Source organism: Lycium barbarum, chromosome 11 (genome assembly GCF_019175385.1).
Source record: "Lycium barbarum isolate Lr01 chromosome 11, ASM1917538v2, whole genome shotgun sequence".
In the NCBI taxonomy this organism is placed as follows: domain Eukaryota; kingdom Viridiplantae; phylum Streptophyta; class Magnoliopsida; order Solanales; family Solanaceae; genus Lycium; species Lycium barbarum.
The window spans coordinates 13,487,313-13,513,450 of NC_083347.1; the positions used below are offsets into that span (position 1 = coordinate 13,487,313).

Genomic DNA, 26,138 nt, shown 5'->3' on the forward strand with positions numbered 1-26,138 from the left:
TATTCTTTCTCAATCCCGAGTTTGCCTCTTCCGAGTTTAAACCGAAATAAATGGGCGAGTCCTGGGATTAGCAATTCCCTTATGAAACATTAAAGAACAAGAATAATTAAAACAACATTAACTCACTTCATTAGGAATAAAAATCATTCAATACATAAGCTAAACAAGAGATTCAATCCAAACTTAAACAATGTATACTTCCATAAACAAGGTTCAAGTATTGAAATGAAATACTACACACACAAATATTCAATAAATAGCAAGAGATGAAGAAATGGGTAAAGAATTTCTCATTGGATGCCGCCAAATCTTCTCTTCCAAAGTGTGAGGATGGAACCCTAGCTCTCCAAAAAATGACAAAATATGGACCAGATTTCAGTTTTTGTAGTTCTGCCCGTTTTTGCAAATCTGTCCCCTTTTTGCAAAACTGTCCAGTTTTGACAGTTTTGCAAATCTGTCCAATTTGGCCTCTTTTTGACTTTTTTTCACTTGGTTTCTTCCGATCACTTCTAAATTACATAAAACCTATAAAATAGATGTAAACGATATAAAATGCACTATTTTCTCAATCAAACATAGCAAAAATATAAGATTAAAGAAGAGATAAGTTGGTAAAATACCAACTTATCATGGACAAAAAGATGAAGAATACTAAATGCAGATGATTGTAAAATTATCAATTTCAGAGAAGTCCCGAAAAGAAAGAAGGTGAAGCTTTTGTCGAACAAAAATAAAAGCAGAAACAATGTGAAGGTTTGATAAATATGGTAATTGTAAAATTTGGAAGCATGAGAGATTTTATTTGATTAAATTTCCATTTTACGAGAGTAGCCATAATTTCAAAAAAAAAAAAAAAGGTTTTCCTTCAAAATTCTTTCCTTGAGGACGAGCAAAAATTCAAGTGTGGGGGTATTTGATGGGTATAAATTATTCATGTAATTTCAATATAAAAATATAATATTTTAAAAATAAAACATGAATAATTTCTATCATATTCTCGCACTTTTCTAACAAATCTTGCAGGAAAAGAATACATGGAAAAAGAGAAGAAGCAAGAACTAAAAGCCAAGAGAAGAGGATGCATCCGTGACAACTTCACCATAGACTACACAAAGTCAAGAGAAACGAAGTTATGACAAATTCTCACTAAAATTTCATGATAAATTGCCATGCCAATTTCTCAAGATTGCATGATAATTTGCCATGCCAATTTCTCGAGATTGCATGATAATTTGCCATGCCAATTTCTCGTCAAGAAAATATTATTATATTGAATTTCTCTTGCAATGTCTCTCCAAGACTTCTAGGAATTTTTCTATTAATAGGCATATGTTTTGTAGAAGAGGGGGGAACCAATCTTTCATCCTATTTGCATTCAAGAGTGAAGAGGACACAAGAACTAGTCTTGGTGTCTCTCTTGGCTCTTTCTTGTAGTTAAAAACATATTCTCTTAGTGGTCGTTTGGTTTGAGGTCAAAATAGTCCCGGGATTACAATCCCGGGACTAATTTATACCATCTGTTGGTATTATTTTATACCATCTTTCAGATGGTATAAAATAATACCAGTATAAGTGGGTTAAGAAGGTATAAGTTGAGTTATTCCAGCACTAATTTTTATACCACGTTTGGTACAAGGTATAAAATAATCCCGGGATAAATCTATACCTTATACCAAACGTGGTATAAAAATTAGTACCGGCATAACCCATGTTATACCTTAAACCAAACGACCACTTAGTCTTTATTTGTATTTAGTTTTCTACTCCATAATGGAGTAAGTTTCCTTGGTTGGGATACTAGATGAAGCTTGATGAAGCTATTATAATAAACATCTTTATTTTATTATCTTCTTATGTTGGGATTTTCTCTTTATCATCTTTATACACCAAGGTATTTGATATTAATTATATCTATTATTGGATGTAATTATATCTCTTTACAAAAATCTTTATCTTGTTATTTTATTTCTTATTCGGGAGAAGAGAACGATTTAAACAAGTTTATTGATTTAAATGATCTTTATCTTATTTCTTTTAGTCCTAATTCTCGCGGAGGGATTAACTCAAATAAGTTTATTGATTTAAATGATCTTAATCTTATTTGGCCAAAGTCATAGATGGACCCCTGAACTTGTCCTGGTTTTCCATCTAGACCCCCCAACTGAAACGTTGACCATCTGAACCCCCGAACATAAGATAAAATGTGCCATTAGAACCCCTCGTGCCAGTTGGGCACACGCGTGAAGCACGCTTGCTGTGACATGGAAAAATAGACCAGTAACATGGAGCCATGTCATGTTACCTGTTTTTTTTTTTTTTAAAAAAAAAGCCATGTCAACAAAAATAATTAATTTTAACAAAAACTCTATTTTAAAATCTATTTAAATAATTAAAAAAAATTGAAAAACCCAACCCATCCTCTCCGATAGCCCACCTTGCCACCGTCACTGCCGCTTCTTTTTTTAAATAGCGTTTTTGTTAAAATTAATTTTTAGTGATTAAAAATTTTAAAAAAGAAAGCGGCGATGGCGGCGGAGGAGGCGGCGGTGGCAGAGGAGGCAGCGGCGGCGGTGAAGTGGGCTATCGGAGAGGATGGGTTGGGTTTTTCATTTTTTTTTTAATTATTTAAATAGATTTTAAAATAGAGTTTTTGTTAAAATTAATTTTTAATGATTAAAAATTCAGAAAAAGAAAAAAATTGGTCTCTCACGCTCTGTTTGAAGTAGTGATCTTCACGCGTGTGCCAGCTGGCACGAGGGGATTCAAATGGCACAGTTTATCTTATGTTCGGGGGTTCAGATGGTCAATGTTTCAGTTGATTCTCCAGTTTGATGCTAAAAGATCGTGACTTTGTATTGGTTAATTATTTGTTGTGGTAAAACATACTAATGTGGAAGTCGAAGACGGTTAATTTACCTTAGAGGTTGCCATTGTTGACGAAAATGCATATTTACAAATGAAACAAGAAGGAAAAGGAAAAATATTTAGAGGAGCAAATTGGTCGTTGTCTCTTAGAAGACATTTTCTTATCAGTTAGACTGATAATCATACTGTTTAGGACCACAAACTGTTTAATCAAGGATCGATAATGAATACCTTATTGGTCGGTTGTCGATTTAGCGTACTTATGATCGATAAATCGATAACTTACATAATCAAACTGAACCAATCGCTAAGCAGCCCAACTTCCATATTTGAACAAAAGAAAGTAGAAATGATGCATTACTTCTGATTTGTGATATGAATATAATTATAAAAAAAAAAAAAAAAAAAAGAGCTCATATATTATGAATTAACCAAACTGAATTGTTGAGGGCCTTAATATATCACTATGAAATAGTGTCAAAAATCTAGATTTAGAGTATCTTTTCCTGTACATTTATTATACAACAAGTTAGCATTTAAAGTAAATTCACTTAGAGACTGATAAAGATTGTAGTTTTCAAATTCCAAAAATTTGATACTGAAACTTGACGATATTACTATTCAAATGATCTCCTAAATTCATCTGCTTAAAAAAAATTCACTTTAATTGCATCACTTCCACATACTTTTCTACATATCATGATAAATCACAGAGTATTGTTTGGCAAAACAGAAAATATTTTGTTAGAAGTCTTTCAAATCAATCTGTAAGCTAATATTTTCATTTCCTCCTTTCAAAGTTATACTAAACCGTGATCACCGTGAGCTTTTCTTGATTATAAATCAGGATGCTAATATATTGAATGGACAATATCCTAATCTTCTGGAAAAAAAAATGTTTGCCCTTTCTTTATTTAGCACATAAATCCCAAAAATATTATTTCTTGGTAATCTTTATGCATAATTAATTTATCAGTTTTACCTTTTGACATGGTAAGATGATGAAAACTTCATAATGCATATAAAAATTCTTTCTTATTTCGTCTCAGAGGTTGGTGGACTGACAGGCTTAAAGTAATATTCAGCTCATAGATGTTAAAATTAACAAAGAAAATAAAAGACAGAAAGATTGAGAAAAAAAAAAAACAAATGCAAAGAGCAAACTGAAGGAAAATTTGGAGCTATACTACTTGGGCCGTCATTGAGCCTAATACTTTTGCCTTTTTTTTTTTTTTTTTTTTTTTTCGCATTTAGCCTTTTTTTCCCATATATAATAGTACTCCTAATACTTTGAAAATGCAGACATTGAAGTTTTGATAATATGTTTACCATTTGGAAAAAAATAGATCCTTAACCAAAGAAGAAATTTATTTTATCATTCTTTACAACAATGACTACTTATTGGCCCCGTTTGAAAGAGATCTCCTCTAAATTTGGAAAAGAACAATAGTTGAAGTTAAAGTTAAACTGAAATTAGTTGAAATTGTGTTTGATATGAACTTTACCTGGAGAAAGTGTTGAACTTTTGCAAGCGAAACACTACTTTATTTGAGATATTCTTCAAACAAATTTTTCATCTTCAATTCACTATCTAAAATTGAAGTTGAAATGATGGATAAATTTCCGAAGAAACATTAATTTACAAACAATATGTGTCCAAATACCTTTAATTTATCTGGAAATATACTTATGATGAAGAGTTAATACAAATTTTATAAGAATAACATGAACTATACGTGCAACGCACATTCAGAGAGACTAGTATAAAAAAAATAAAAAAATAAAAAAAAACTAATATAAAAGCATAAATCTTTTGAGAGAAAAAAAAAACCCCTAAACAAAACTCTCTAAACTTTTTGAAGTAAAATAATTATGGTAAAATTCAATTAAGGTAGGAAATTCAGGACAAATCTTAACACTGTGTATTCTCCCTAACAAGTGAGAAGAATAGTACACAATCACGGACTACCTTTTCTATACCAAGCAGATTGTTACTACGTTTACTCAAGAAAGAATTATCTTTTTCACCATCTTTAATTGAATGTACATATTGTGTAAAATAGTATTCTCCCAAGATAACTCTCATCGTGAGAGCTTTGTGTGTTATATATAATCATATACAAAGTACAATGTATCAAGTCAACTAGGACTCTAGGTAGAGTACAACTCTAGGTAGAGTACAAGGTTACGTGTAATACTAAAAGGATTCTACCTATTCTATATGCACTAATACACCCCCTCAATCTGGACGGGTTGAAGTAACGGACAGATTGTCTCGTAGAAAACAAAAGCGAGATGAAGGTAGACCCTTTGTAAAGATATCAGCTAACTGCAAATGTGTCGGAACATATTGAACTATAAGATCCCCTTGTGTAACCTTGTCACGAACAAAATGAAAATCAACAGCAATATGTTTCGAGCGATCATGAAAAACTGGATTACGGGTCATGTAGGTGGAACTAATATTATCACACAATACACGAATTGGTTCATGAAGAAAGATTCCAAGCTCACAAAGGATGTGACGAATCCAACAAGTTTCAGCAACTGTGTATGCGATAGCTCGGTACTCAGCCTCCGTAGACGATTTTGAAATTGTTGGTTGCTTCTTCGCACGCCAAGAGATAAGATTAGATCCTAGGAACACAGCATAACCTGAAGTAGAATGGCGACTACCAGGACAACCAGCCCAATCAGCATCGGAGTAGGCAATAACCATGGAAGTCAGTGATGAGGCACGCAAAGTCAGGCCATAAGTCGGAGTACCCTGCAAGTATCTGAAAATACGCTTGACACAATGCATGTGAGTGGTGTGGGGAGCATGCATAAATTGAGAAACAACATTTACCGCATAGGCAATATCTGGACGTGTTATAGTCAAGTATTGAAGAGCACCAACCATGCTTCTATATTCACTAGGATCTGAAAGTAACTCACCGTCCATCAGAGAAATAGAAGTGTGAGAAGCAAGAGGGGTACGAACAGGCTTGCAGGTATGCATGTGAAATTTTAGCAACAAATCAAATATGTATTTTTGCTGAGACAAGTGAAGACCATGAGATGAACGAACTGCCTGAATACCAAGAAAATAATGAAGACTACCTAAATCCTTCATTTCAAACTGATGATATAAACGAGAAATGGATTGATCAAGTAGACCATCATGATTACCTGTGAGAATAATATCATCGACATAGAGTAATAGAATAAGGACATGAGAAGAAGAGTGATATATAAACATTGAACTATCAGATTTGCTGCAAATAAAACCATAAGAAATAAGAAATGCACTGAAGCGATGAAACCAAGCCCGGGGAGCTTGTTTCAAGCCATAGATGGCTTTGGTTAGCTTGCGAACATGATTAGGATAGTCGGGATGAATAAAACCTGGAGGCTACTTCATGTACACCTCCTCAGTAAGGACCCCGTGCAAAAATGCATTTTTAACATCCAACTGACGAATTTTCCAAGATAAAGAGACAGCAAGGGAAAGAACAATTCTCACAGTTGTTGCACGAACAACAGGGCTAAATGTCTCATGATAATCGATACTAGGTTTCTGATGAAAACCTTGTGCTACAAGACGTGCCTTGTACCGCTCAATAGACCCATCTGAATTATATTTTATGCGATATACCCATTTACAACCGACTAAGTTCATGTTAGGGATAAGAGGAACAAGGAGCCAAGTTTTATTTTCGAAAAGAGCATTAAATTCATCTGCCATTGCTTGTTGCCACTTTGGATTTTTCACAGCTTGAGAAAAGCATGAAGGTTCCTGTTCATGGATATTAGCACTCAAAGAAAATTGTTTCTTTGGCTTAGAAATTCCAGACTTAGATCGAGTTTGCATTTGATGCAGGGGAATGGTTGATGAAGAAGTTGAGGAATTAATAACAGGCAATGAGGTAGACAAAGGTGGTGAAGAACCTACAGGTAATGACTCACTAGGGCTAGTTACAGTTAAAGTAGGCTCTATAGTTAAATTAGGCTCTATAGTGGAGACCCGACAACTTGTGGAATCTAGAGTTCCAGAGAAAGAAGGTTGAGACACATGAGAGGTATTATGTAGTGATGGAAAAGAGATTGACTCGGAAGGGTCAAGATTTTCTGGTGGAGTCCTACGATTGAGAAGCGACGTGACAACAAGAGGATCAGAACTAGAGGATGAAGCGGAAACAACAGTAGGAGGACGAGACAACTCTGAATATGGAAAGACTAATTCATGAAATATAACATGTCGACTAATATATACACGACCAGTTTTAGGATCTAAAAAACGATATCCCTTATAAGCAGACGCATAGCCAAGGAAGACACATCTAACGGAACGAGGTGTAAGCTTATGAGAAACTCGAGCAGACAAATTAGGAAAGCATTCACAACCAAAAACTCGGAGAAAGTTATAATCGGGAAGTCTACGAAAAAGTTTTTCAAAAGGAGAAAGACCATGTAAAATTGGCGTAGGTAATCTATTAATGGTAAAAACGGCATAAAACGCAGCATCAACCCAAAATTGAAATGGAAGGGTAGCTTCTCGTATAACAGTGCGTACCATTTCAATAATATGTCGATGCTTCCGTTCAGCAACCCCATTTTGTTGAGGAGTGTCCGGACATGACTTACGAAAAGAAATGCTAGAATTAGTAAAATGTGAAAGCATGGCATTGTTGTCAAACTCGCCTCCTCCGTCACTTTGAAAATATTTTATTTTAGTGTTAAACAAATTTTCCACCAGCTTTTGAAAGGCACAAAAATGAGTAAAAACTTCTGATTTATTTTTCATTGGATAAAGCCATGTAAACCGAGAGAAATCATCAATAAAAATGACATAATATTGAAAGCCCAAATTGGATAAAACGGGTGATTGCCAAACATCGAAGTGAATAATATCCAAAGGGAAAGAACTACAATGTTCCATTAGATTGAATGATAAACAATGAGACTTTCCTAGACGACAAGAGACACAATTATTACTAAACGAATTTGACAAACTAATAGAATTATTGTTCCTAAGACAAGCTAAAACACGAGCTCCACTGTGTCCCAAGCGACGATGCCATATATCACCGGACTGACGAAAAGCAACAAAAGCCTGAGGAGAAGAAGACTTGGACCAAGGAGATAGAGGATATACGTCGCCCTCACTGGAAGCTTGAAGGAGAGTTTGACCCGAGGCTTTGTCCTTAACAACAACAGAAGATGAGTCAAAATTAACTGAACAATTATTATCCTTACATAATCTTTTGACAGAAAGTAAATTGTGGCGGAGATGAGGAACATGAAATATGGATTTCAAATGGAGGGGACCAGATGGAGTGGGTAATTAAGTGTAGCCAATATTTTCAATTTTAAGCAAAGATCCATTCCCAACCAATACATGATCAGATCCATTGTAAATATATTTATGCATAAAATTACCTTCAGATGGCGTCATATGCGCGGAAGCAGCTGAATCAAAATACCAAGTAGCATCATTTGTTTCACCAACCGACATTGTAGCGAAAGACTTAGGCAGATCGTTAGCGACAAATGCATGGTTAAAACGGTTGTTACACTGAAGAGCAGAATGACCAGGATTTCCACAAATTTGACAAACAGTTGGAGAAGGTGGGGGACCTAAAACTCCGATGGACGATGAAGGTGCACTAGCAGATTGTGAAATATAAGAAACAGTTGGAACGCTACCAATACCTGACGATGATTGTCCAGGGAAACCACTGCGAGTAAAATTGTTGCCGAAAGAAACTTGATGTTGTTGACCCCGACCAAAGGAGCCTCGGCCTCTACCACCACGACCTCGACCTCTAGAGGAGAAAGATCGACCTTTGCCACGACCTCCTTGAGAAATAGATTAAACACCAGAGACATTTGAGGAATTTGAGTTCACATTTTGGGCAGCAAATGCTTGATGAGTGATAGTAGAATCTATATCCTTGAAGTGTTGCAACCGTTGTTCATGGAGTAGAAGCTTCGTTCGGAGTTCTTCAAGCGACAATGAACCAGGAAAATGTGTAATAATGCCAACCAAAGTGTCATATTCCTTGCCTAATCCAAGAAGCACGTGATCAATAAAATCTTGAGAAGAAACAGGAGAATTTATCGCCGCAAGAGAATCAGCAATTTGCTTGGCCTCTCGAAGATACTGATCAATCGACGTAGAGTCTGTTTTGCGCATAGTAGTCAGTTGTCTCTTTAGTTCTACAGATTTCGCCTAACTTGCATCCATGTAGCGACGTTGTAGAGAATTCCAGATATCACGTGAAGTAGACAGTAAATGAACATCCATAAGAACTTCGCGAGAAAGTGTCGCAAATAACCAAGAACGAACACTTTGATCAACTCTGAGCCATGACCGATAAAGAGGATTAGGCTGTTGAGTGCTAGATGCATAAACAAAGGGATTTGGTGGAGATATTGAGCCATCGAAAAATCCCAGAAGTTCATGAGAGAGCAAGAGAGATTGAAATTGAGTAAGCCATGTGAGATAATCTTCGACCGATGCAAGCTTTATAGTTACCAGGTTTGTGACGTTTGGTGCAGCAAGAGAAGCAATAGAATTAAATGAAGAGAGCAAGAGAGATTGAAATTGAGTACGCATGTGAGATAGTCTTCGACCGATGCAAGCTTTATAGTTATCAGGTTTGTGACGTTTGGTGCAGCAAGAGCAGCAACAGAATTAAATGAAGAGAGAGATGCTGGATCTGCAGTTCCAGTAAATGGATATTGAAAAAGCAAACCAACACTGCTAACAAATGGGCCTGGTAAATTGGTGGGAGAAGGAAGAGAGGGTTGCAGTGAGGAGAATGAATAAGATAGAGGGGGAAGACTAGCAGAAATACCTGTTGAAGGTACAAATAGAGATGAAGAAGATGAAGAGGGAAGACTGGCAGAAATACCCGTCGAAGCTATAGATACGGTAGAGGAATTTGTTTGAGAAGACAGGATAATAGGTTCTGAAATTATTCCAGAGGTTGTCACCATCTTTGCGTGTGAAAAAAAAAACTGTGAAGAATTTATTTTGGTGAAAGATCAAAAAACAGCAGAAGAGAAGATGGACTAGGTTTGGCTAGCTGATACCATGTGTAGAATAGTATTCTCCCAAGATAACTCTCAACGTGAGAGCTTTGTGTGTTATATATAATCATATACAAAGTACAATGTATTAAGTCAACTAGGACTCTAGGTAGAGTACAACTCTAGGTAGAGTACAAGGTTACGTGTAATACTAAAAGGATTCAACCTATTCTATATGCACTAATACATATGACGATGATCCTTCATATTGGTTACTCAAATTTGACCTTTATCATCTGACTCTACCCTCTTAAGAATGTTGGAAATGGCTGAACAATTTGCTTACTTGTATAAGGCATCAGATAATCTGTCGAGGATCTGATCCACCATTGCTCAAGACTTTAGTGGATCGATTCTATTACATGGTTTATTCGATTTTTTCCAGCACACTTTTCTTAACATATAGAATTATTTATTTTCGCTGCAACCCAAAATCGCCATCACAAAGGAAGATTGCTTCAGACCTAGTCTAGACTCTAGAGTATGACTCCAACCCTTACTCGAATAGGATTTAATTTATACATAGTGTCAGTAGTGTAAAATATTTTTGCAGTGTCAGTGTATTCGACCTGTTTATAGCAGATTACCTGCTTATTTTCTAAATTACTAATTCCAATTGTGAATAATTACCTGCAGTTATCTTTCAGTCAATATAATAATATCGAAATTGTTCTACAATATGAGCATGTAAAAGTTAAGCTCACTCAAATAAATGTGCTGCAATTTCGAATATAAGAAAGAACGCATAAAGATTACTAGAAAACGAAAATAATGAACAGTTAGTATAGATACGCTAAAAAGTAAAGCAGTATATATCTTTGTACAGTTGAACTTCGATTAGTTAGTTACTCTTCCAGTCAAGAGGCATGTACCCTTATTTCTTCAGCATAGTTCAATGTACAAAGGAACTACCAATAATAATACATAAAATAACACATCAAAAATAATAATCATAATTAAAATGAAAAATTACAAGAGAACTCTCCTTATTCTTCCCAGTCCTCCTGTCCACCCTACTTATGTTGTTTGATAACTTATTCAGCAATGTGTGACCGTCTCATCTAAAAGGAAAAAAAAGGTCAAGGAATAAATGTAGAGGTGTCAGGGAGGTTATTAAAATTCGGAAGACGAGGAGTAGACTGACGATTAGTATGTCCAAACTGTTCGAAGGATATGAGAGCAGTTGGATTGAAGCATTGAACAAATTGGGATCCCACTTGACCAATATTTGTTCTAACTTGAGGAGGAGGAGGACAATTATTTCTTAGGAGAGAATTATTATTATTATTGTTACCACCACATTGTCTTGGTTGAGTTTGATAAAAGACTTTAGAAACAACAAGTTCTCCTTCTTTCTCATCTTCGTTATCCCCAAGATGGTATTGATGCATTACCCAATTTGTTTTCTCAGGTTTCCTTTGTTTTCCATAATTTGTGTAGAGAACAAGTATTTTCTTGTGGCCTTTCACTTTGTTTTTGAACACAACAGGCCTAGTCTTGCCTGTTTTGTGCCATCGAGTTTCATTGCCTTGTATATCTGTGTGTACTTTTCTTCTTTTTCTTGTGCCTGTTGTATATGCTTTCGATGGTCTATGAAAAAAATGTCGAACTAAGCCATCTTTGGTCACTCCTGCAAGCACCATGCGCAATAATGGATCAGAAATTATCAACTTCAATCATCATATATAATATTTTTTTGGGAAAATACATTAAAACCCCCCAACGTATAGCCAGATTAATTATGACGCACCCAACCTTTGCGGGCGACCTATTACCCCCAGTCTTAATTTTTCAGTATTTTAGTAGCATTTTCGACTGATGTGGCAAAAAAAAAATATGGCGAGTGAAAATGGTCCAAACGTGATATTTTAATAAAAAATAATTTTTAAAAAATTATTTATATTTTATCCTCTCACCCATCCACCCACCCCCACCCTCCCTCTCTTTCTTCTTCTTTCTTATTTTTCTCTTTCTTCTTCTTTCTCCTCAACCACCGCTGCCACCGCTGCCACCGCCGCAGCAGCAGCAGCAACCACCGCCGCTGCCGCCACCCCACCGCCATCGCAGCAGCAGCAGCAACCATCGCCGCCGCCACACCGCAGCAGCAGCAGCAACCACCACCGCCGTCGCCGCCGCCGCCGCTGGAGGAAGAATGTGTGTGTGTGTGTTAATAAAAGAAAAATCAAATGGAAAAAAAAAAGTGGCAGTGACGTGGCGAAGAGTGTGCAACACTCTCCACTGTGCAACTAGGCTTCAATTTTTTTTTTTGCCACGTCAGTCAAAAAATGGTCTAAAAATACAGAAAAATTAAGACTGGGGGGAGGGGGGGTAATAGGTGGCCCGCAAAGGTTGGGTGCGTCATAATTAATCTGGCTATACGTTGGGGGGGGGGGGGGTTATGTATTTTCCCTATTTTTTTAGGATTTAAGCCGGACGGTTTAACAAAGTCGGTGGCCCAAAGCAAAATTATATGAAGGGGCCTTAATTTCATTCTAAATGTCTTTCATATATATTTTTATTTAAAGTCTATATATTTTAGTTTTTTTTAGATATAAAGTTGTTAACAACTTTTTAAAATCAATTTATTCTAGTTTTTTTTCAACTGACAATATAATTAATCAATCATATGACTAAAATTTTCTCTTGTTATTTTTTTTCAAAATCTTGCAACTTTTATCTTAAAATATTAATCTCTTCATTATGTGTCTTACAAGTTAGTACTATTTAGAGACTCAAACATATTTTCTTTGATCATGACTTTTCAAGTACTATTTATATATTTTGAATCGTTCACTATTGTGTATTTATAATACTTTTTATATAATTTTTAAATATGAAAACTTTATTTCAACAAATTGAAAATTTATATCCGAATTGAACATTAAATAATTTGATCCTTGTATTCCAAAATCAAGCCATATAAATGAAATCATGAGGAGTAAATTGTTTTTCAAGAAAATTAGCCATAACACCTGCTATAAAAAAAATAAAAAAAAATGTTTTTGAAAAAAAAAAGGGGGCCCCAAAAATTTAGGGGCCTCAAGCCTTTGCCTTATTGGCTTTAGGCTTGAACCGACACTGATTTAATACATAAATTACTGGCAAACGATAGTGTAAAACTTTTTATGCTATAAGTATTGTATAACATGTGATATCATGTTAGTTACGGACTGTTATATTTATAATGGCGATTGTAATTACTTTATATTCAAGCTTAGCTTTTGCATTTACCTCATCTCAAGTAGGATATTTGCTATCCTTCAAATCTGAAAAGGGTGAAGTAATCCACTCATGTAACTCCCTTAGATCTGGTGTAAGTTTTGATTGAGAAGATGTATAAATGCAGAGAATTTAAAGTTAAAAATATTTATTTTATATGACTTGATTGTATGAATATTTTTTTACACTATCAGTGTACAAAACTTAATTTCATTTGATTAAGGGAAAAGGGTCAAATTTACTTTATAGTTTAAATTTGTCCTCCGTCAAAGTTTCGAATCAAATTTGTCCTCCCCATTAGGATACTTGATAAATTTGCCCTTATATGGATGGAAGTATGACTTGGACTCCACAATACAAAAAAAAATTAGTCACCTTAGATCCACGTCGGATCCCAACCCCAATTCTTTTAACCCGTAACCCGTTTCCCCATTCCATTAAATCATACAACCCTAGTTCATTTTATTTTAGAAAGAGAGGGAATCACCCCATTTGTACACTGAATTGGGTTATTATGTACTATAATCTATCAATTGCGGGCATTAGGTTTTTCTTTTAGTGTGTCAAAATGCTAAATTTTTCAGCAATGACTGAAAAAGCTAAGTTGGCTCAGATACTTCCTATTTCTGGATTAATTTCAGTTCTTTTTTTTTTTTCGCAATGTGTACCAAACTGTTAACGGTTGCATTTTTCGGTTTGTATTAGAGGGTTTTTAGCTTTGTGAACTGAATTGATTTTGAATCAGCAGTAATATTTTTATTGTGTTCCTTCCTCTCCAACACTCCATCACCTTTCATCTTGATTCATTTTAAGCTAGCTTAATGTAGAGATCCCTGTTTCAAATATTGAATTATCTTTTTACAATCTGATTTAAGAACCAAATGGGGGTGATTCCCTCTCTTTATAAAATAAAATGAACTAGGGTTGTATGATTTAATGGGATGGGGAAACGGGTTACGGGTTAAAAGAATTGGGGTTGGGATCCGACGTGGAGCCTACGTGGATCTGACGTGGATCTGACGTGGCTAATTTTTTATTTTATTTTTGTATTATGGAGTCCAAGTCATATTTTCATCCATATAAGGACAAATTTATCAAGTATCCTAACGGGAAACACAAATTTGATCCCAAACTTTGACGGAGGACATTTAAATATAAATCATATTTGGAGAGTAAATTTGACCATTTTCCCTTTGATTAATGTGAGTACGGGAAAGTACATTTCTTAATTATGATCCATTTTTTGCAACATTTAGCAATATAATAACCTCATTATCAAACCATATATACATGGAAACACTATTTTTATAGTTGCGTTTCTCATGAGCAATGTCAAATTGTTATTTGAGATTGTAAAAGAGTTTGAACGTCACAATTAAAATCATTTACACAATAAACAAACGGGATACTTAAAATCTTTTAGCGTCCATATTCTTATTCTTGTACCATTCTATCTAATAATCTTTGACAAAGATAAAGTTAATTTTGGTTCGACAATATTGAAAGCTATCTGTAAAATTTATATAAAAAAAGTCAGTCATTATTTGAATGACTAAACAACTATCAATAGTATCAACTACGAAACGAAACCCCATCAAGAACTAAGACTGATCGGGATTAAACATCCATCAAATGTTTATTTGTTTTCTTTCGACATCAAATGCTGATTAATTGTGGAGGATATAGCTTTTCTTCAGATCTATAGATTTCATGCATTACATTTTCAGGTTTCTAATCTCTCTTATTAGCTCTGATTACTTACAATTATCTTTTCATCTATCTGCGTGTATGGAAGTCAAACTTAGAATTAGCGTGAGTTTTGGCCAACTTAAAATTAAAGGATTTTGAAATGTTTTAGGACTAGTAGATTTACCTGGTAACTTTTCTGGATGAGTATAGCAAATCCCATTTTCTCCCTCTAGTGTTTGTATGAATTCATCAATTAGTGGATGAAGTTTGTGAGCATCCAATCTCACCTTTGCCTCAAGATGTTCAAGAATCTCTTGATCACTTGGATCAAACTTCACCCCAGCTGGCAACCCTGGAAGATTGTGAATCCCAGCCTATACTTCAAATTGCCCCCCACAAAATCCACAAGAGGAAAGAAAAAAATTAAAAACGAATCATGTTATAGGTAACCAAAATAAAACAATAAACAAAGAAAATGACTAACCTTTTCTTCAGATTTGATCAAATGACCACAAGAAGGACAAGTCCTTGTTGTTATTGTACCTTTGGGGCTTTCATTTGTAAGACTAATATTTTCATTACTTGATGGAACATTATTGAGAGAGTCAATATTGATACAAGTCATGATTTCTTTTGTTTTCTCACTTTCTTAGTTAAGAGCATCAAGATTAGGGTGAAAACATTTTTTCACTATTGTTCTCTAAGTACTATTCCAAAATAACAAAATTTGTAGAAAGAGATACAAAGGGTTAAAAAGAAAAAAGGCAAAAGCAACTTATGTTCTTGAGGCATGTTCTCCCCTCAAGCTAATTGCTCTTCAAAGTTGGGAAGGTATATTATTGAAATTCTACTTCTTCTTTTTTCCCTACTTTGTATAGTACCTACTTCTTGTTCGTATCATCTTATACTTAAAAAGAAAGAGTTTTGCTACACCTCAAAGATTATATTAGATGTAAAAGTTGAGAAATATAATTAGTAGTACCAAAGATGGAAATTTTATTCTTTTTTTAAAAAGTGTTTGCTTGGGATTCACGTCTTCTTTAGCACATTTAAGTAAGAATGCTTCATGTGGAATAAATGTATATCTTTGTGCAGAACCAAAAGGGTGTAATTGAATTGATTATTTCATTGACGAACATTTTAACAAAGACAGTTTACCATGTATTGGTAAACAAAATTATAAAAAAGAAAAACAGGAGTAAAACTTAAAAGTACTTGAGTGTAAATAGGGCAACCTAGTATTAGCTCCTTCACACACCCCACCCCCCAGACACACAGTTACAGTTCTAATGTCACCCTAGAGTGTACCCTAAGACAAACAACTTTGGGTATGATAGAAACAAAACAAGAGGAACTTTAACATCCAACAATAATTCCATTCCATTGCTTCACTTAAACTTCTCATGCAATGCAAGAAACGCGGGCACACACAGAGATAGAGATGGAACCAAGATATGAATTTTATGGGTTATAACTTTGGGGATAGCGGCTAGGGATATCAGGTGTTAGTAATTGAGTTTGCGTTTAATTTGTTTACATATCTAGTGAATTTCTTAATACATATATAGTTTTTGGACTAAAGCTACTTGGTTCAACCAAACGAATAGATTGTACGGAGGTAACCTTCTAGCCGAAGTAAATCTAGAGCGCGTTCTGGTGGTACAACTTATTTTTTTGCATTCACATCAAATTATATATATACAAAAATATATTAAAATCGATACATATAATATGATCACACTTATTCTGGACCTACTGATGTTATATATGTTCCAGTCCCACATCGGTACTATTATGTGTTGATGGGTTATATAGTCTTGGACTCTCCCATGTCAATAGCTAGCTTTTGAAGTATGATGCTCCTTGGGTTGTAACAATGGTATCAAAGTCACCCACCACCTTCCGTGCGCACCTTGTCATGAATGGTGTCGCCGGTATGACAGTGTTCGCCCGAGGCTAGTAATGTCTAGCACACAACCGTCCGTCAAGAATGACATATTCTTTCCCAAGGGCTGCCAGGCCGAGAGACCTTACACGCTTTGCTCAAACAAAAAATTTAAAAAGCCTGTTTGTCAGAGAAACCATTTGTGTTGAAACTTTATATTATTATCACTGATGTACAATATATAAGTTGAACTAACATCTTGAGCTTCTTGCCTAGTCAAAAATTATTATATAAAACGAGACAGAGGAAATAAGTTTTTTTTTTTTTTTTATAGATTCTTATTGAATTTGTAGGATATCGAACTAGGATAGTGGTGGTTGAGCCTTGTCTTATTTCATTCAAAAGTTTTGTAAAGGGTGTAAGAGGTTTGCATTTTCTGGTTGCTGAATTTTCATTCCAAATTTGTCAAATCTAAAGTTGGTGGCTTTGTACCAAACAGTCATAGTAATTTCACTCCAAGCTGCATCTCCTTTTCCATTTTTTACAATTACTCCTAATATATGTACAGTCAGACCTCTCTAGAACAACTATTATAGAAATATTTCAATATAATGGCCAAGTTTTGAACCAATTTTTCATGTTACGTTATATAATATGTTCTCTGTAACAATATTTTACTATAGCAGACAAAAAAATGTCGGGACAATTGCATTATTATAGAGAGGTTTGACCCTAAAAAAAAAGAAGATTAATTAAAGGGATCCATGATCCAACCACCGAATATATATTTTTTGGTATTTTCTATTTACGCAAACCTGGAAAAATTGGATTCTTGTAGTTATGGTAAACTAGATTCTTAAAGAGTTCCTGCACATTTGGACAATCATTCAGAACCCAACTTTTGTAATCTTGAAGATTTTGGACACGTGATAAGAGCATTAATAATTCTCCACCTATAGCTTCATCACACAATAAGCCAAAAAGAAGTGCAAACAAAAAAGAAAAGAAAACCTAAAAAGTCTTCGGTTAATGCCATCCTCCGCCCACCCCACCCAATAAGAGATCAGGGGCACGTATCGACAAAACTTAGTAATTTTAATCCAAATTATGCATATTTATAAAAAAAAAATCACATACATAAATACTTTATTCAGAGTACAATAAATAAAAAATTTATAATTCAAAATCCGTAAATTTAAAATTCTGAATCAACCTTAGAGAGATCGTCCTAAAAAGAAAGAGAAACTGTGAGGAGAGAGAAGAGAGGGATATTGCTTTAGAAGTAAATACTGATGAATGATTATGTTAAAGGGTTGATGGTGATTGCAAAAAAGTTTAATTAATATCAACTTTAGCAAGCATGATTAGTTAATTACTAGCCAAAAATTGAATTTTTTTATTTGAACGTGAGGTCTAGCTTATCGTGATAAGCTCCAATCCTATTTACTTCATCTTGGACAGGTTATCAAATCCAATTGAAAGTTCAATTCTTTTGTACCTTTGTTATTGTGAAACTAAAATGTTTACTTAGTATGAAGATGATGCACACAGGAGCTGCTTAATAAATTTGATGGCTATATATAAATTTCAATAAGAGATCTTAAACTTATTCAATAAAATTCATATATATACTTTATTTACAGCTCATTTCTCTAGCCTTTTGAGGTGCAAAATGAAGTTGTGACAATTTATAGTTTTATGTATGTAGTTTTATTTATAGTTTATTATAATAAATCATATCAAATTTAAAAAATGAAAAAAATTTAAATACAAAAAATTGAATCCATGTGGAGGAGGGAAAAAATTATTTGGAAAAATGGAAGACAAATGTATTAATTAGTGAACAATTTTTTCATTCATTTGCAAAAGAAAGGCAGAAAACTGATCGGGCAATAACCTATTTTGGGCTGAAGGAATCGTAAAATTTGCAAAAATAAGATAGTGTGCTAGTGATCTTGAACTTTTGGCCCTACTTATTGAATTTGCTGGATAAATTTCTATTGGCCATCATACACATTACCCAATCGTCACCCTGTGTAACTTATAGTCTTATTGATATGTCCCCCAGCTGCTGCCTCATGGACAAACTAATTTATGCCTAATGGACAACAAAAGTTTTGCCACGTGAATTTTCTTAAAGATCACTTTTTTTAAAGAAAAATAATTAGGCGTGGTCAAATATTCAAAGTCACCCTTTATATGGGGGCCCGTTCTCGCAAATTACTGATCCGAAAGCGGAACCCGTGGTCTTCGTCTGTGGTTGGCGATTTGAACAAATAGGATCAGTTGTGGCAGCGGTTTAAATTTTGTCTCCAGTTTACTGATTTTGGAAAAAATAACAATAATCTCGGCAATACACAAGGGAAAGAAATAAAATATATTACACATGCAAAAGTTATATCAGCCAGGCATCTTCACTGTACATGCCTTGTTAAATTGTTCACAAGTATGGTGAATTGACAGAATTTATCTTGTTCAGAAGTTATATCGGGTGTCCATAACCATAAATTATTCATGAGTTTTATCGGATGCAAATGTGGCATGTGTTATTCAATTCACATGTTTTGCAAGATTTGATATTATTTTCATTTTATCTATCTTGCTAAATATTCAAAAGCCTTACCGTATTGGCAAAATTTGCCCATGTTGTTCAATTATTCACAAGTTCTGCTGCGGACTCGCAATAGTGTATACTATCTTCATTTTATCTATTGTTAAATTGTTCACAAGTTTTGCCCAATTTGTGTCGTTCAACTGTTCTTAACTCTAATTAAAATTCTTTTCCGTCAGAGATAGAATTGAAACATAGAAATTGAATTGATACATAAAGCAAAAGTCTCGATTTCAAATGCTTATGCAGTTGGATTGCATGCTTTCTAGATACATAAGATACAAAAATATGCAACAATAAGAGAGAGAGAATTACGAGAAGATGTTGTGAGAAACGAGTATCTGAGAGATACACAGTAAATTCTCACTTGAAATAAATTAAAGTTTGAGTTGAATCACATTAGGAAGGAGAACAAGGTTTGTCGCTGAATCTAAGTTACTCTAAAATGAGGATAAAAGTTAAACACCATCAGCAAACAATCCCATTTGTTCAAATAATTCTCTACATAGGGTTCGAAGGTTATATCTTATATACAAGTAATATTATGTGTTGTGTTTTTTCTGTAGTAAATACTTTTTTTGTGTCTGCTTCCAAACCATCGATGTGCAGTGAGGGAATGTTAGTAGCTCAGTTGGTTGACTACCTGAACTTTCACCTTGTTGATGAGAGTTCGATCCCCCACCTTGTAATCCCCTCTCTCATTTCTCCTTCCCCTAATCCCTATGTAATAATTTTTAAAAAAAATTGATGCGCAGTAATTAAGGCTAAAGTTGCTCACTCAAATAAAAGGAAAAGAATAAATAAAGAGTCTACAAACAAGTACGTATAAGCTTGCGATTACGCCCACTAAAGTTATAAAGGAGGCATATATTCAGTTTTATTTAGTGATATGTAATTGGTGATTGTTCATTCAGTTCTTACTAATTTCCTAGAGTCATTCATGAAAAAAAAAAAATTAGCAGTCAATCATAAGGAAATGTGAGGTATTATTTACTAGACAAACAAAACGTCTGGCGAAATAAATTTTAAAAATAAGTAGCATTGCATAAGTTATTTATACAATCAAGAGATCTAAACCAGCTGCATGTAAGTATCTACATTAATCTTAAATTGATAAACCACTCAAATTATTCTGAGATTATAAAGATATTTTGCACAATCACTATATAGAACTTAAATTCATTGTCATTATAAATTTATGGTCCCTTAGTATTGCAACCCATCATTTAATCCATGAATATCAAGTCACAGTTGGAACAAAATGAAGTTATTTTCAATGTGTTTCCAAGTTCCCACTAGCTCAGGGCAGAATTCAAACCCAAATTCCTTTCAGCCAACGAAGTTTAACTTAAATAGAACAACCTTTTAACTACTCATGCTGCCTCAATAAATAGTCATGTACCTATTCTAATAATTGAGCATCCCCACTGACTGTCACCAAACAGGTTCTAAATATCTTTGATTTCTTTTCCTCAAAAACCTAATTTAGTCAACAGACAGAAATTACATAAGCTATCAAAGTCAATAAAAAACTGGCAACTTTGTCTATACACTTACTTCTAAAGGCCCCAGTTCAGTGAATGAGGGACAGCAAAGTAGGACCAAAATGAACTAACTTAATCAAAGGCATTTATTAAGAATAATTATCCTCTCAATTAGAATTTAGTCATAAAGCAAGAACTTTCAGTACCCCACCTGGCATTTATGATAGTAGATTCATAAAGGGTTGTGAGCAAACTTCGCCCATGGGAGCTTGCTCACATAACCGGTCCTAAGCCCAGATAAAGGAGGGTTGCGGTAGGCTGACAGCCAGCGTAAAACTTATCAATTGATGATGAATCCTCATAATATAGATTCATAAAGGGTTGTAGAATTCAAAGAGTACAATATGCTTAATTCTTGAAAAAGACTAGTAATTTATCATTATGCAGCTTCTTCCTTGCCAATTCTTGACAGGAAACACACTTGCTCTATTACTTGATCTAATAACTAAACTGACTTTGGAAAGTTAGGGGAAAGTTTACCATTCTCGTGTTCCATTCCTGGCACATTATAAGGAACTGATTCTTGGAGCATTTTCACCACTCTGCGCATTGAGGGACGATTAGCTGGAATATGGTTAAGACAAAATAGACCAATATCAAGAACCTTGCATATATGTTCTTTGAAGCTAGAATTCAGATTTGGGTCGAGCAACTGATCGACTCCTTTCTCGTTCAAGGTCGTGAGCACCCAAGTAGCTAGATCTTTCTCCCCAAATTCTGGACCAACTGGTCTTCTGCCTGTCACCAGCTCCAAAATGACCACTCCAAAGCTATATATGTCGCTCTTTTCATTCACATGAAGTGTATATGCATACTCTGCAATCAATGAATTTCACTAGCTAATGTTAGTTTTGGCTACTTAAAAAAAAAATGCAATCTTTCCGAAAATTAAGTTAAAAATGCCAATGTATCGACAAAAATGATTAAATTATACCTGGTGCAATGTAACCACAGGAACCAGCAATTACAGACATGGATTCGACCCCACCTTTGCTGGCTGATTTAACAATTTTTGCCACGCCAAAATCTGAAATTTTGGCTCCAAACTCATCATCCAGCAATATGTTGTTTGACTTAACATCCCGGTGAACAATTGGAGGAACACAATCATGGTGCAAATAAGATATACCCTCAGCTGCATCTAAAGCTATTTTGAATCTCAACGGCCAATCCAACAATTTGGCCTTGCAACTGTGCAGCAAATCGCCCAAACTTCCATTTGGCATGTACTCGTATACCAAGAGCTTGCTATCCCCAGTATCACAACAGCACCACAATCTCACAATATTCTTGTGCCTAATTTTACCCAGAGTTTCAACTTCAATTTCAAACTCGTGTCCATAAGGGGTTTCATCTTTAACTGTTCTCTCCCATAGTTTCTTGACTGCTACTGCCTCGCCATTGCTTAGGACAGCTTTGTAAACTCTTCCTGAAGCTCCGTTTCCAATAACATGGGCTTCATCTAGCCCATCGGGTATTTCAAATTCACTGAATCCAAGCTTATGGAACGATGTCCACTTTGTCATAGTGATTCCTTTCTTAATCTTCCTGAATTTCTGGTACTTCCAAATGAACAAAGCAATCCCGACAAGAAAAACGAAGCCAGAAACTGTGTAAATAGCTCTCAAAGTCCACAAGTATCTTTCATTCTCTCCTCTACCTTTGCTAGGACAAATACCAGCAACACCTTGACACAAACCTGGATTACCTAGAAAGCTATTTCTATAAACACCCTTATCAAAAATTTCCGGAATCATCCCTGACAGGCGATTACTAGACAAGTTTAGCTTATTAAGCTTCAAACTCTGCATGCTAAGTGGGATTTCCCCTGAGAAGTAATTCCCAGAAAGATCGAGATAATTAAGCACTGGCAAAGTCCCAATTTCATCTGGAATTCCCCCAGAAAATCCATTGTTAGCTAAGTTAAGCTCACTGAGTTGCTTCATTGTCTGAATTCCCAAGGGGATTTCCCCGGATAGCTCATTGAAACTAAGATCAAGTGTTCCTAACTGCCCTAGATGCACTAATGTGCCCGGAATTTCTCCCGTTAGCTCATTATGACTCGCAGAAAACTCTACTAAATTCTTCAATTTTCCTATTTCACTAGGTATAACCCCTGAGAGTTTGTTTCTTGATATTTGTAAGTTAGACAATTTTTTGGCACCAGAAATCATGTGTGATATATTTCCTGAAAATGCATTGCCAAAAAGGTCTAAGAGATAAACCTGAGGCAAACTCCAAAACTCAGTTGGGACTTCCCCGAATAGCTCATTACCCCGAAACCTGACCCTAAGTAAACTCCAGCAGTTGCCAAGACTATCCGGAACACTCCCCGAGAATGAATTATATATCATAATAAGATCCTCTAAAGCTCCCATTTCACACAAACTTTCAGGAATTTTACCAGAAAATTTATTGTATGAAACATCAAGATTCTGTAAAGCTGAATTCTTTCCAAGTTCACTAGGCAATGAACCAGAAAATCTGTTAGAGAATAACTTAAGCTCATACAAATTAGGAGACTTAGCTATACTTTCTGGAAACAACCCCTCAAATTTGTTCTCAAACAAATTGAGTGACTCAAGTGGCAACTCACACAACTCATCAGGAATCGTCCCGGTTAACTTGTTCGTCGACACATCGAGCCTTCTCAATTTAGTCAAGTTAGACCATCCCATTGGCAAAACTCCAGTAAGGGAATTATTGTAAAGCTCCATTTGGACAATACTGTTAAGCTGGAAAATCTTACTTGGTATTGATCCAACCAGTCCATTATTGGACACGTCGAAATTAGTCAATCGACTCAATTTCTCAATACTAAGTGGAATTGAACCAACAAGATTACACATGCTTAGCCATAATGTCTCAAGGTTCGTTAAGTTACCGAGTTCTGGAGGAAAATGACTCGGTTCAAACGGGTTGTAAGCGAGTTCAAGTCTCTTGAGACTCGTTACATTACCTAACACAGCTGGAACTTTACCAGTAAGAATGTTCTCAGTTAGATCAAGAGTCTCAAGTTGCCGGAATCTCCCAAAACTTGCTGGAATATTCCCCGAAAAAGAACAGCCGTTAAGATTAAGATATCTGCAATAAAAATCATAGTATACTAATGAAACAACAAGAATAGGAAAATCTCAATGCCAAGTTAGGCGTAGTCCATTATTAATGTTCAATATTCATTTTGTTCCATCTGTATTAATTTGATTTCTCTAACACCAAAGAGAATGTTTACATTAGTTTTTTACCGACATAGATATCACTGCAACAAAATATGCTTTTAGCGGCAATCAATTTGCGGCAATAACTTAATTACCGTTAATTATATTCTAGAATCAATTATTATCAGCAATACCAAACTTTATCCCTAACAGTAAATGCCGCTAAAGGCTTTAGCGACCTTGGATCTAATGGCATTAACCAATTGTTGGTAAATGTTTTTGTGGCAATAACTATTGCCGCTAAAAGGAAAATATATTGTCACTAAAAGCCTCTTTGGTGTAGTGATAGTCCAAATTAAACTAGATTATAACAAGCAGATCTGAGTGAGTTTTGTAGATGCAGCTGAATCAAATGCTTACAGTTCCATATTATGTGTACAGTGTACATCTGCAACGAAATTTCAAAATTATATCATACTCATTTTAAAATACACTTAATGTTCCTATATTTGCCTATAAACAGACCCAAATGCACATAAGATATTACTAAATTTTAGTCCCAATTAGTGATATTGTTAGAAAATTTTAAGGCAAAAAAGAAAGGAATCATTACGGTCCAAATGCCTTTTGGTGATCTAATTTACTAAATAGCCAGCAAATGTATAGGTTATGTATATTAAGTATAAAATAGAAATATTGTGTACATAAATATAGATACAATATACATATAATATACATAATCAATGTTTTCTCTCTATTCATTTACTTGTCTAGTTTAGACTTTGCACATCTCTAAGAACTAATAATAAATATGTATATTTTATCATAATACTCATATTTATTGATGTTTAGTCTTAGATCTTGGAAAATAATTCAAGGAATAAGTAATTAATGCTAAGAATAAAATATAAAAAAATATGTTTTGTCTTGATATGCTAAAATTACAGTGGACAACTAAAAGTGAACCTTATATGTTTTGTATATTTTGGCTACTGTCCATACTCCATAATTAATTTAGACCGACAGGCCACAAACGAAAAAATCCCAGAAAAAAAAAAACAGGGGAAATGAGAAAATGAGCTTCAAACTGAGTACCTGAGGTATGGTAAATCAGCGATTGCCTCGGGAATTGTGCCACTTAGGAGATTCTGAGAAAGGTCAAGGTACGTAAGGCTACGACACTCAGAAATAGTACGTGGAAGACTTGAGTTGATGGAATTATTGGAAAGAGATAGTGATGAAAGGAAAGGTAAGTGGCATAGGAAAACAGGAAAAGGTCCGGCTAGAGAAGCACCGGAAAGATTAATGGCAACGACGCCAGCGTTGTTGTTACAGGTGACACCTGTCCAGTTACATGGTGTAGGATCATGTTCAGACCAAGTAGAAAATATTACACCTTGTGTGTCTGAGAGAGAGTGTTTGAGTCTTTGTAGATATAACCCTTCTTGATTTAGAGCAAATATGACCAAAGGAAGAGTACTAAAAAAGAAGACGAATATTTGCATTTGCATGGCTTTTCATGGACAGAGAAAAAGATTGTTTATGTTATAGTAGTAGCTACTGCTATCATGTAAAAATGGTGAAATGGGTGTTTGCTGAGGTTGTTAAAATAAGGTATGGAGGGAATTTTGTGGGGAAAGAAATGGGATAAGAAAATGGCGTTGTTGTATTGTACTTTAGTCTTTAGTGAAGAAAAATTGAGTCTTCGGGGGAACAGTACGTAGGATTGGGAAAGGACGAGAGTGGTTTAAATGTGGAAAAATAGTCCAACTTGTTTGGGGCCTATACTGTCTGTGTTGTGATGTGATGTGGTGCTGATAAACAACTATTCTTGTTTTGTAGTTGTTTAAATTAGTGATTCATAAGTTTGAAAATTATCGCATAAAGTTGCTACTCATATGCGCATAAAGTTGGAATACCCTCTTTGCTCTTACCATGATATTGACTCAACCTTAGAATATTTAGAAAAACAAATTTCCTTTATTTCGCAAATGGAATTAAATTGCATAAGGTTCTGTTCTTTTGGCTTTGGGAATAGGAAGAAATGGAAATGTTGTTTTTCCCCATTGCATATGGTTAGTGCCTTAGTG

The 26,138-nt window shown here is 34.8% G+C and overlaps 2 protein-coding genes across 2 annotated transcripts; both read right to left on the reverse strand.

Moving 5' to 3' along the window:
- Positions 1 to 10,727: 10,727 nt before the first annotated feature.
- On the reverse strand, positions 10,728 to 15,805 carry LOC132618880 (NAC domain-containing protein 73-like). Its single transcript, XM_060333879.1, has 3 exons — positions 15,335 to 15,805; positions 15,035 to 15,224; positions 10,728 to 11,572 (listed from the first exon to the last, which is right to left on the reverse strand). Exons 1-3 carry the CDS (start codon positions 15,473 to 15,475, stop codon positions 11,022 to 11,024), a joined length of 882 nt encoding a protein of 293 aa, XP_060189862.1. The 5' UTR covers positions 15,476 to 15,805; the 3' UTR covers positions 10,728 to 11,021.
- A 5,369-nt stretch (positions 15,806 to 21,174) lies between these two features.
- On the reverse strand, positions 21,175 to 25,773 carry LOC132617143 (receptor-like protein kinase HSL1). The gene is made up of 3 exons (XM_060332080.1): positions 25,144 to 25,773; positions 21,825 to 23,974; positions 21,175 to 21,706 (listed from the first exon to the last, which is right to left on the reverse strand). Exons 1-3 carry the CDS (start codon positions 25,557 to 25,559, stop codon positions 21,336 to 21,338), a joined length of 2,937 nt encoding a protein of 978 aa, XP_060188063.1. The 5' UTR covers positions 25,560 to 25,773; the 3' UTR covers positions 21,175 to 21,335.
- Between the last annotated feature and the right edge of the window lie 365 nt (positions 25,774 to 26,138).